We start from the raw sequence: 11,656 nt of genomic DNA, 5'->3' as shown, positions 1-11,656 counted from the left end.
CGGGTTCCTGAGCTGGTGGGGAACGCTTCTGAGACCCCGCGCGGCGCGGAGTTGGCACCGGTGCCACGTCGCCGCCCAGAGGAGGCCCTGGATTGCGGCCCATTCTCACAGCTTACCCTCCGCGCCTTCTACCTCCACGTCGGGATTCGGATTGGCCGTGCCTGAGGGGCGGGCCAGTCGAGAGTCCCACTGCGCAGGCGCGGGCTTTTTCGCGCAGGCCGGCAGGCCCCACCCCTCTCTTTTCCCAATTCAGCGCCGCGGGATACCGAACTGTCGTGCGTATGCCTTCTATGCCGTCCTCGCTTTGCGGCTGCTGTTTCTCCACGGCTCTCCCCTTCCCCCCCTTCTCTCCCGGACGGCTTACTTTGCGGCAGCGCCGAGAGCCCCACCCCCTTTCTCTGCGGAATCACCATGGCGGCTGGGGTAAGTTTGCCGGCTCTGGCGATCCAGGTCACGGTATCCGACGCCATCCTCTGCCCGAGTGGGGCCCTCCGGCGTCAGAGGAGTTCTGGAGTCGAGTGGGGAACTGGTGGGGGGTCTAGAGATCGTACTGTTGGAGAGCAAGGCTTCCAGGCCCCGGAGGGGAACTGAGGCTGGGGCTCTCGGAGGCCAAAGAGGTGGAAGGGTCTGGGGTAGTGGAGAAAAGAGATGTCAGATCCTGGCCGTCTGGGGCCTGAGAAAAGGGTTCGGGTTCACTGCCGCTTCGAGACATGGTATCCGGGCAGGTTGACAACTTTTGTGACCGTTTTGTGGGGCAACAGCAGGGACTGGGTTAAGACGAGGGTCTTTGTGGGCAGGTACGGCTGTCTCCGGTTAAGGGCTCATCATCGGGGAGGTTGGAGAGTGAGAGGAATCCCCGGACGTTGGAGTCAGCCCAGCTGGACCGTTAAGAGAAGGGCTAAGAGAAGGAGAAGCTACTGCCAGGGAACTCACTGCGGGACGGGACGGGCGGGGGTGGGGGGGACGTTAGCGTGACAAGAAGGAACGGGCTTTTGGGGAGACCCGAGTTGATTTGGGAGGAGAGGATGCCATTCGGTTTCGCCTGGCTGTTCTGAAGGGAACTTGGAAACGGTCGGTGTGTGTGATAAACAGTGATGGTGCTTTAAAGGGATGAGCGGCTCAGCGGTGGAGTAGGCAGGTACTCGCCAACCATCAATGAATGAAACCAGGGAAAGGAGGAGTGTCTGTCTGTCGGCAGGTGGAGTCTGCGGGTGCTGGAAGTTCTGGGTTTCTTGAAGATACATTTGAGGGGGCGAGAGTGCTTCTAGAGCTGTCCTTAGGGAAGGTCAAACCTGTCAACAAGCTTTATTTAGTAGTTGGTGTGTAGTTCTGTCCCCGGTATTTCAGAGGACTCTGATTACACATGACAGATACCAGAGAATTTGGTTTACCAGAGGGAGTTGAACGGATTGGGAATAACTCAGGGAATTTATCCCTGGAGGTGACATTTAGAACTGAGACCCTTCTGTCATTAACATTCTCCATCTTCCCCTCCCCCCACAGACCCTGTACACATATCCTGAAAACTGGAGGGCCTTCAAGGCTCTCATTGCTGCTCAGTACAGCGGGGCTCAGGTCCGCGTGCTCTCCGCACCACCCCACTTCCACTTTGGCCAAACCAACCGCACACCTGAATTTCTCCGTAAATTTCCTGCCGGCAAGGTGAGTAGGACGGTGGAGAGGGGTCTCCGGTCCTGAGAATCCAAGGAGGCCTGAAGACGGCCTCCATTTTTAAAAGGGCGCTTTCCATATTACAATCTATTTATTTTTTTTACATTTCATTGACTTAAAATTTTTTTCATTTTTTTTTTTTCAACGTTTATTTATTTTTGGGACAGAGAGAGACAGAGCATGAACGGGGGAGGGGCAGAGAGAGAGGGAGACACAGAATCGGAAACAGGCTCCAGGCTCCGAGCCATCAGCCCAGAGCCCGACGCGGGGCTCGAACTCACGGACCGCGAGATCGTGACCTGGCTGAAGTCGGACGCTTAACCGACTGCGCCACCCAGGCGCCCCCAAAAATTTTTCATTTTAAGACAAGTGTGTATTTGCACATAGTTGGGAATAATGCAGAGCCTGTTCAGTGACCTGTTGTAAAATTCACAGGTTTCTTTATTTGTGGGAGAGAGAATGAGTTTTGACTGTTTTTAGTGCGAATGTATCAGGTATCTGCCATGAGCTGACTGAGGGGCTTTTAGAGATGGGTAACTAACCATACTAAACAGAGAAGAGATCAGTGTAGTGTGGGGAGTACCACCCTGCTTTCAAGAATATGGAGAAAAGAGACAACATTTAGTTTCTGGTCTTTTGCCTATTTGATTGAGGGATTTTACATAAGTATTTGATAATATCTAAATCCTTGGGTTTTCCATGTGAGTTGAGATACCAGGGATACCAGGTAACTTAAATATTTTTGGTTCTGGGGTTTCAGATAATATCAATAGTTTGTGTCAGTAGTTGCTTAGTAAGGATCATCAGCCTTATAAAAGAACTTTCATCCAAAACAACTCTAGGGCCTGGGATTGGCTAGTGAGAAATTACTGTGTACTTTACTTACTATTTTTTTTTTTCATTCCACTCCTCTTTCGACTGTTTTATCCCAGGTTCCAGCATTTGAGGGTGACGATGGATTCTGTGTGTTCGAGAGCAATGCCATTGCCTACTATGGTAATTTGTGGTGGGAGTGGGAATGGGAAGATCTGGAATGAAGGAGGTAGGAGAGGATAAGGGTGAGCTGGAGTGACAGGAGAGGAATTTTCATGGACTTGGATTGGTGTTGGCATGACCCCAAAGTTCTGACCTTTGTGCTCTGCCTCTGCAGTGAGCAATGAGGAGCTGCGGGGAAGTACTCCTGAGGCCGCAGCCCAGGTGGTGCAGTGGGTGAGCTTTGCTGATAGCGACATAGTGCCCCCAGCCAGTACCTGGGTGTTCCCTACCTTGGGCATCATGCACCACAACAAGCAGGTAAGCCTTGGAACTTGGGGAGAAGCCAGGGGCAGGGATGGCATCAGCTCCTAAGTGTCGGGAGTAAGGAATTAAATAGATTGAGGAAAGGAGATGCTAAGAACATACGGATGATAAAAGACCTAGTCTCTTGGGTGTGAGTTTGGAGCACTGGGCTGTTGATGGTATCCGGGTTGTTTTGTCACATAGACCCAGTGGAGGTGGTGCCTGTCATGAGTGGTCAGGGGAGAGATTTCTGCTGTAGAAAAGCTATACCCAATGGCAGGAGGGTGGTTAAACCGGGTGACCTCTGAGGTTCCTTCTCAAATCCAAAAATACAGGACTGTGGTCAGTATAGTGGGAAATTAAGCCAGACTGCACCATGAAGAAATTTGACATTGAGAGCTTCAGTGTCTGATAACATTTGGAATGATCCTGGAGTCTGACTCCATTGCAAAAGGGCTGGGGATGAGCCAGAACTTAGTAAGTGAAATCGTTATCTTAGTTCGATCATTGGGGGAGGGGAGCAGGGAAGAGGGGGATACCCACTATTAAGTTTGGTCATTTGAAATCAACAGGCCACAGAGAATGCAAAGGAGGAGGTGAGGCGAATTCTGGGGCTGCTGGATGCTCACCTGAAGACGAGGACTTTCCTGGTGGGCGAACGTGTGACACTGGCTGACATCACAGTTGTCTGCACTCTGTTGTGGCTCTATAAACAGGTGACGTTTATAAAGAATCTGGGTCGGCAGAGGGTAGGTGGGGTTAGAAACTAAGGGATGAGTCTGATGAGCCATTTCAGGTAACAGCTCGACTCTAGGAATTCCACATTTGAGTGCCATGCTGCTTTTCCCCTTTCTGAGAAGTCTGGTAATGTTCTGTTGTCCTGATTTCTCTGTGGCAGCTAAGATGTTTCGTTTTGTTCCCATATTTCTTGGGAAAGCCAGCTGTGCTTGGTTGTAAAGACAGAGCTGGTCGCTTCATCAAGAAGATCTTGTGGAGGCAGAATTAGGTTCGGTTCTTGGCTTCGTTACTTACAAGTTGTAGGTAGAGGTGAGTGAGAGCGACTGAGAATTCATTTAGTCCTTTCTTCTCTGTAAGCTATAAAACCAGGGTAGTAGTAATTACTCTTGAGGTTTTCAGGTCAAAGAAAATGACATGTTGCTGGGTCCCGAGCAGCAGCTCTCGGACTGATGCTGGTCCAGAGCAGTAGTATGGTAATTGTAAAGAGAAAAAGCACCTACTTTGTGTCAGACACGGTGCCAGGGGCCTTGCAGGCATCATCTTAGTCTTGCTCTGCTGTGCGGGTGAGGAGAAATTCGCACCTGGTCCAAGGGCACGTAGCTGATAAATGGTGAAGGATTTGAACCCAGCACTGCAGAACCAACACTGCTGGCTGCTATGCTCTATCTCTGTGCCAAGGTCACTTTCCCTCTGGTCTTTGCAAGCTACAAGATGGTAAATGAGTTGGTTTATGAAGCTGAGTTTAGTTTAAGGGACCGTGTGATGTATTGAAATACTTTTTTGCTTTTGAATTTTTATTTACTTCTTTTTGTTATTGAACATTCTTTAGTTTCTGAAGTTTGGATCGTGTGGTTAACATAGATGGTATTTGTTAATCTTATTTATTTGGCAAAATGAGTAATTGATAGCTCTGTGTGTCTGCACTTTTTTTTTTTTTTTTTAATTTTTTAAATGTTTTTTACTTAGGGAGGGAGACACAGGATCTGAAGCAGGCTCCAGGCTCTGAGCTGTCAGCACAGAGCCCGACACGGGGCTCGAACTCACACACTGTGAGATCATGACCTGAGCCGAAGCTGGGAAGCTCAATTCCCAACTGATTGAGCCACCCAGGCGCCCCACCTTTTTTTTGTTTGTTTATTTTTGAGCGAGAAAGAGACATACACACACACACACACACACACACACACACACGGCATGAGTGGGGGAGGAGCAGAGAGACAGAGACACAGGATCCGAAGCAGGCTCCAGGCTCTGAGCTGTCAGCAAGAACTATGCGGGGCTTGAACCCACAAACCAGAAGATCATGACCTCAGCCAAAGTCAGTTGCTCAGCCATTTGAGCCACCCAGGCATCCTCCCCTCCCCCCCTCCACCTACCTACCTTCCTTCCCTTCTTTCCCTTCCTTCCTTTCCTTTTTTTTTTAATGTTTATTTATTTTTGAGACAGAGAAAGACAGCACGAACGGGGGAGGGTCAGAGAGAGGGAGACACAGAATCCGAAACAGGCTCCAGGCTCCGAGCTGTCAGCACAGAGCCCGACGCGGGGCTCGAACTCACAGACCGTGAGATCATGACCTGAGCCGAAGTCGGACGCTCAACCGACTGAGCCACCCAGGCGCCCCCTTCCTTTCCTTTTTTTAAAAAAATTTATTGAATTGAAGATTGGAATATGTTGGTGTGAATTGGCTTTGTAAAAGAAGTAAGGTGCCGGGGGCGCCTGGGTGGCTCAGTTTTTGTTAAGTGTCTGACTCTTAGGTTTCTTTGTTGTTGTTGTTGTTGTTGTTGTTGTTGTTGTTGTTGTTGTTATTATTTTGACTCGTAGTTTTTGCTCAGGTCATGATCTCTTGGTTCATGAGTTTGGTTTGTGAGTTCCAGCCCTCCATCAGGCTCTGCACTCTCAGTGCAGAGCCTGCTTGGGATTCTCTCACTCCCTCTTTCTCTGCCCCTCCCCTGCTAGTTTCTCTCTCTTGCTTCCTCTCAAAATAAATAAGCTTTAATAAAAAAAAAAAAAAAAGGGAGTAATGTGCCGTGTAAACATTTGTGCTAAGTAGATTTGTAGTAAATGAGGGGTGGGATCAAGCACCCGTTAAATTGGACTGTACTGTGAAAAAGAGGAAGGTAAGCAGGAAGTAGCCCCCCAGGTAAGAGGGGACTCTAGGGAGCTGCCATCTGGGGGCTCGAGAGGAAGGTGGAGCTTTGATCTAGAAAGAAACAAGGGTCTCTGGCTTGACACTCTTCAGGACCTTTCTCTCCACTGACTCGGTTTCCACCCTTCTGTTCTGACAGGTCCTGGAGCCGTCTTTCCGCCAGGCCTTCCCTAATACCAACCGCTGGTTCCTCACCTGCATTAACCAGCCCCAGTTCCGAGCTGTCTTGGGGGAGGTGAAACTCTGTGAGAAGATGGCCCAGTTTGACGGTAGGTCGGAGCAGGCGGAAGAGCCGTGCGACCTGACGCAGGGGCTGGTTCATTCAGTCTCGACCCTTTGATGTTCCATCAGGCTTTTGGGTTATGTGGACCCACAGAATGTAGGGTATCCCACATAGTGACCGATATTTCAGGAAACTTGTTTCATAAGCATACGTACCCTCACTTGTTCGTATTAACGTCTAGCAACAGTGGTGCGTGTTTGTTGCCGAGGGTTGTGTTCTTGGCTTGGGGACGTATGGGGAACTGCTGGCAGCGCAGGGCCTAGGCCCCTTCGTAGTCCCACCCGGCAGCTTTCCTCTGTTACCCTGCTCACTGCCTGGCTTTAGAGGCACATGGAAAGAGGCAGGACATTGAATTCTCTCCCTTCCTCTGTACCAGCTAAAAAGTTTGCAGAGAGCCAGCCTAAAAAGGACACCCCAAGGAAAGAGAAAGGTTCTCGGGAAGAGAAGCAGAAGCCCCAGGCTGAGCGGAAAGAGGAGAAAAAGGCCGCTGCTCCTGCTCCCGAGGAGGAGATGGATGAATGTGAGCAGGCACTGGCTGCAGAGCCGAAGGCCAAGGACCCCTTTGCTCACTTGCCCAAGAGGTAAGGATACTGGAGAGTTAGGGACCCAGGAAGGCCAGTGCGTCCCTGTGCGTGTTCCCCTTACACAGCAAGGGCCCAGAGTTTTAGGGTGTCCGTGCAGGAGTGAAGGATGTTTGTTTGCAAGTAAAGCAACTTCTGAGTTTATTTTCAAGAATTGGGTGAATTTTACAAATTTTTTTTAACGTTTATCTTAGAGAGGGAGGGGGGGAGGGGAGAGGGAGACAGAATCCGAAGCAGGTTCCAGGCTGAGCTGTTAGCACAGAGCCTGATGCGGGGCCCGAACTCAAGAACCATGAGATCATGACCTGAGCCAAAGTCAGACGCTTAACTGACTGAGCCACCCAGGCGCCCCAAGAATTGGGTCCATTTTAAAAGTGGAAGGCAGATTCTAAGTATGTTTCTTACATTTGGGAAAAGGATAAGAACTCCCTTTCTAGCAAATAGACGGGGCACAGCATTGGGTGTGGAGGTAAAGTGGTCTTGAACATGCTCAGTCAGATTTGAGAGCCCCCAGAGCTAACAGGGAGAGGATACAGAGAGCCTCATGTCTGCCCTGCTGGGCTGGCTCTGAAGCCGTGACACCAGGTCAGTGTCGTTTGATTGTTATTTTTACTGTTTGGATGGACAGACAGTGTAAAAATTCTTACTGAGAAAAAGGAAGGTGACCATGGCTCCATAGTGCCTGTCTGGTTCATTTTTTGGTGGGGAGTTAAACCCCTCAAGGAGAAAGAAATAGATGGGATGGTCGTCACCCCACCCACTTCCAACCTTTTCAGTAAAGGTTGGGGTTCTTGGAAGAAAACGCGGTCAAAGGAAACTTTTGGGTGAAAATGGTGGGACATCTAGTACTTGCCCGCTTCTCCAGACTCAAGTTCTCAGTCACTGCCCTAGGTCATTCATTAGAATTGCAGGCCTTATGAGGTGCCTGGGTGGCTCAGTTGGCTGAGCATCTGACTCTTGATTTCACCTCAGGTCATGATCCCAGGGTCGTGGGATCGAGCCCCATGTTGGGCTCCTCGCTGAGCACGGAGCCTGCTTGGGATTCTCTATCTCCCTCTGCTCCCTGCCCCTTGCATGCATGCTGCTCGCGTGTTCTCTCTCTCTCTCTCTCTCTCTCTCTCTCTCTCTCTCTCTCTCTCAAAAAAATTGCAAGCGTTATGATACTGGTTTTGTCCGTAGCCACTTCACATATGTAGTTCTTGTTTTTCCCTGCTTTTCTCACCTGCTTACTCTGCCTTTCCCGAAGCTGTCTGGCCTTTCAGTAGTTCTGTTAGTGTTTAACAGGGTTCAGCCTCCCTTATTTTGTGCTGGTTTTCTTTTCTTTCTTTTATTATTTTTATGTTTACTTATTTTGAGAGATGGAGTGCTAGCGGGGGAGGGACAGGACAGAGGGAGAGCGAGAGACTCAATGCCAAGCAGCCTGTGCTGGCAGCGCAGAGCCCCGTGTGGGGCTCAGACCCACAGACTGTGAGATCATGACCTGAGCTGGAATCAAGAGTCGGACACTTAAGCGACTGAGCCACTCAGGCGCCCTGTAATGGTTTTTTATGGGTTAACCCAGCATGAAGGTGCACACTGCTGGAGGGTACGATAGGAGCGTGGAGACCTCTAAATGACGAGCATCCTAGTGCTGGGTGGTCACCGTTAGGAGCTGCTGTTTCCCCATTTGGGGAGAAACTTGGAGTGTAGCTCTTAGGCTTAGCAGTTCATACAAGACCAAGGAAGGTTTCAGGTGCAGCTGTTCTTTACAGATGTATTTCTTTTTGAACCGAAGTGACGTACTTTGAACTTAGCACAGGGGCAGGTCGAGAGTTGAATAGGCTTTTTGGCGTGTGTGAGTATGCTCTGATAACTAACCCGAATTACATATGCTGTTGTAACATAGACACCGTTAATTCTTAGAGATTTTCACATATATTAGGTCTGTATACTCTGGGCAGAAAACAAATCAATGAACTGAAAATCTTTAATAAACTTTGCATTTCTTCTTTTGGGGAATGTTGGTTAATACCAATTTGTTGTATTGCCATGACGCTCTACTGGGCTGCCTACCTAGATGATTTTTCCCCTGGATTTTTTTTTTATTTTTTATTTTTATGTTGAGAGAGCGCGGGAACATGTCCGCGTGTGTGTACACACACGTGAGCGTGAGCTCGAGCGGGGTAGGGGTGGAGACAGGGAGAGCGAGAATCCCAAGCAGCCCCATGGAGCCCCAGAGTTCGATCTCCCAAACAGTGAGATGGTGACCTGAGCCGAAATCGAGTTGGACGCTTAACTGAGCTACCCGGGTGCCCCTCCCCTGGATTTTTAAGATCACCAAGGTTATGTCTTCAAAGATGAATACTATTTGTCTCGAGTTAGTTCTAGTCCTTTTAAGGCCTTCCAGCTCAACTTGTTCCAGGAGCTGTTGAGAGCCTGTGGTCATTTGGTTGAGAAATGGATGCAACGTGGTCACAAATTAGAAAGTTCCAACAGTTTGGGAAGGTGGGAAGAAAAAAATCCCCGGTCCCTTTTTTGAGTGGTTGAGATGGAAGCTCCTCAGAGGAGGCCTCTGATGGGTATTTGGGAAGGAACATGGGACTCAGGGTTGAAGTCCAGCCTCTACTTTGCTGTAATGCAACAGTGGGCAGATCCGCACCACTTAATGGTTTCTAACTCCAGGGTTTGTTACTGTTATTTATGTTAGTGAATAATTGGACCAATGAAACATTTAGTAACGGCTTTTTTTTTAAATAATTTTTTTGTGTATTTATTTTGAAAGATAGTGATAGAGCATGAGCGGGAAGGGGGCCAGAGAGAGGGAGACAAGCCCAAGGAGGCTCTGTGCGGGACTCTAACGGGGGGCTTGAACCTACGAACTGTGAGATCATGACCTCAGTCGAAACCAAGTCAGATGCTTAACCATCTGAGCCACCCAGGCGCTCCAGCCATTAAAACATTTGTAAAAAGATATATAGAGTGATATAGTATCAAATTAACAAATTGTAGAAGGCACAAAACTACATACATCATCTTTGGAAAGTCACTAGTGGTAAGTGTATAAAAATGTTAATTAGTTGTCTTGTTTGCTGGCATTGTGGGTTTTATAACTGCAAAGAAAAGTAGAACTGCTACCGTGAGAAGAGGGATCTCTCTGTAGCGGCAGAACCTTCTCTGCTCAGTGTGCCAGATCTGAGCCAGATCGCTTCAAAAATAATCTGAACCTAAGGGCTTTTCAGCATCCGGACTTGTTCCTGGGCAGAGTGACTAAGGCCACGGCTGTAAGGTCTGGGGTGGAGTCCCTTTGAAGATGTTCACTGCTTACATTGCTGTCACATTGTAGTGTATGTAACCTGAAGAGGCCAATGGTGGGGGAAGAAAGTTGGGTGAGTCAGTTTTTAAGTGTGACTCAATGGGAAAGCACCCCCCCTCCCCCCCAGGGGCCTGCCAGGAAGAAAAGGGAGTGCTCATTCTAGGTCTCCGCCAGGGGGCAGCAGTTCCCTGTGCCTTTCTTGGGGCTGCCTCCTTCCGGCGCGCCCCGCCCCCTGGGCAGGTCCCGCCCTCCTCAATCCCAGCCGATTTAGGCAGGGAGCAAAGGAGTACCCTAGAGACCCCTTGTTCGGACCCCCTTAGCTCTCTTCCCTCGTAAGGTTGTACCCGTTTGCCAGTCCAGTGACCTCTTTAAACCAGTACATTTTAAGTGAAGATTGCCCTTAGCTTCTTCTTTAGCCTGACCGCCCTTGGTTGCCTCAGTAGGACCTCCACGTTGACCTTGCTTTTTCCCTCCACTCAGTCCCTTCGTGTTGGATGAATTTAAGCGCAAATACTCCAACGAGGACACCCTCTCTGTGGCGCTGCCGTACTTTTGGGAGCATTTTGATAAGGATGGCTGGTCTCTGTGGTACTCCGAGTACCGCTTCCCCGAGGAGCTCACCCAGACCTTCATGAGCTGCAACCTCATCACCGGTGAGCAGAGGGTGGGTCTAGGAAGAAGGGAGGACAAGGTAGTGGGTGATGTGATCCTAAAGGCAGCGTGTTCTCTCTCACCCCTTCAGGAATGTTCCAGCGGTTGGACAAGCTGAGGAAGAATGCCTTTGCCAGTGTCATCCTCTTTGGAACCAACAATAGCAGCTCCATTTCTGGAGTCTGGGTCTTCCGAGGCCAGGAGCTTGCCTTTCCGGTGAGGAAAGTTGTAGGGGAGGAGTCTGTCTCTTGAGGGTGGGGCAAGGGTATGGGAGACACACTTTTATTCCTGTGCCTTGTAGGCATTCAGGAGAGTTCAAGGAACATGTACAGGAAGGAGCCGTCACAGTCACAGGAGTTTTAGGAGCTGATGACATGTGTCTGAGCTGGAACACATGAGCTGGAACAGGTGTGGGACAGTATCTGATAACCTGACCACATGCTTCTCAACCTGGCCTTTTTCTCCCCAGCTGAGTCCAGATTGGCAGGTGGACTACGAGTCCTATACGTGGCGGAAACTGGATCCTGGCAGTGAGGAGGCCCAGACGCTGGTCCGAGAGTACTTTTCCTGGGAGGGGGCCTTCCAGCACGTGGGCAAAGCCTTCAATCAGGGCAAGATCTTCAAGTGAACATCTCTTGCCGTCACCTAGCTGCCTGCACCTGCCCTTCAGGGAGATGGGGGTCATTAAAGGAAACTGAACATTGAACCCTTACCTGTCCTGCCTCCTTTGTGAGTGATGGCTTCTTCCAAGGGGACTAGTTTACGTTAAAGCAGGGTATTTTATGGGCCTGCGGTACCTCCCTTTGCAGGAGAGAAGTCTTCGGAAGAGCAGAGAGGCCTCTGCTCAGTTTTGTCTTTATTCACCCTGCCTCTACCGTGATGACTGACTGCTACCCTAGCTGAGAAAGATTGGATACAGTTAGGGTGGGTAGGGACATGGTGTTTTGTAGCCACCTTATTATTATTATTTTTTTTTTCTTTAAGAGAGTGTGAGCAGGGGAGGGGCACAGAGGGGG

General features: G+C 49.6%; 1 protein-coding gene across 1 annotated transcript; it reads left to right on the top strand.

Moving 5' to 3' along the window:
• The first annotated feature begins 321 nt into the window (after positions 1-321).
• EEF1G (eukaryotic translation elongation factor 1 gamma) lies at positions 322-11,346 on the top strand. The gene is made up of 10 exons (XM_030331705.1): positions 322-423; positions 1,504-1,662; positions 2,604-2,667; positions 2,822-2,964; positions 3,522-3,665; positions 5,973-6,102; positions 6,493-6,697; positions 10,470-10,642; positions 10,732-10,856; positions 11,110-11,346. Exons 1-10 carry the CDS (start codon positions 412-414, stop codon positions 11,266-11,268), a joined length of 1,314 nt encoding a protein of 437 aa, XP_030187565.1. The 5' UTR covers positions 322-411; the 3' UTR covers positions 11,269-11,346.
• Positions 11,347-11,656: the final 310 nt, after the last annotated feature.

This window comes from Lynx canadensis, chromosome D1 (assembly GCF_007474595.2).
Source record: "Lynx canadensis isolate LIC74 chromosome D1, mLynCan4.pri.v2, whole genome shotgun sequence".
Classification (NCBI taxonomy): domain Eukaryota; kingdom Metazoa; phylum Chordata; class Mammalia; order Carnivora; family Felidae; genus Lynx; species Lynx canadensis.
Note: the sequence above shows the minus strand (reverse complement) of the source record. Positions and strands in the feature narration are given on the sequence as shown.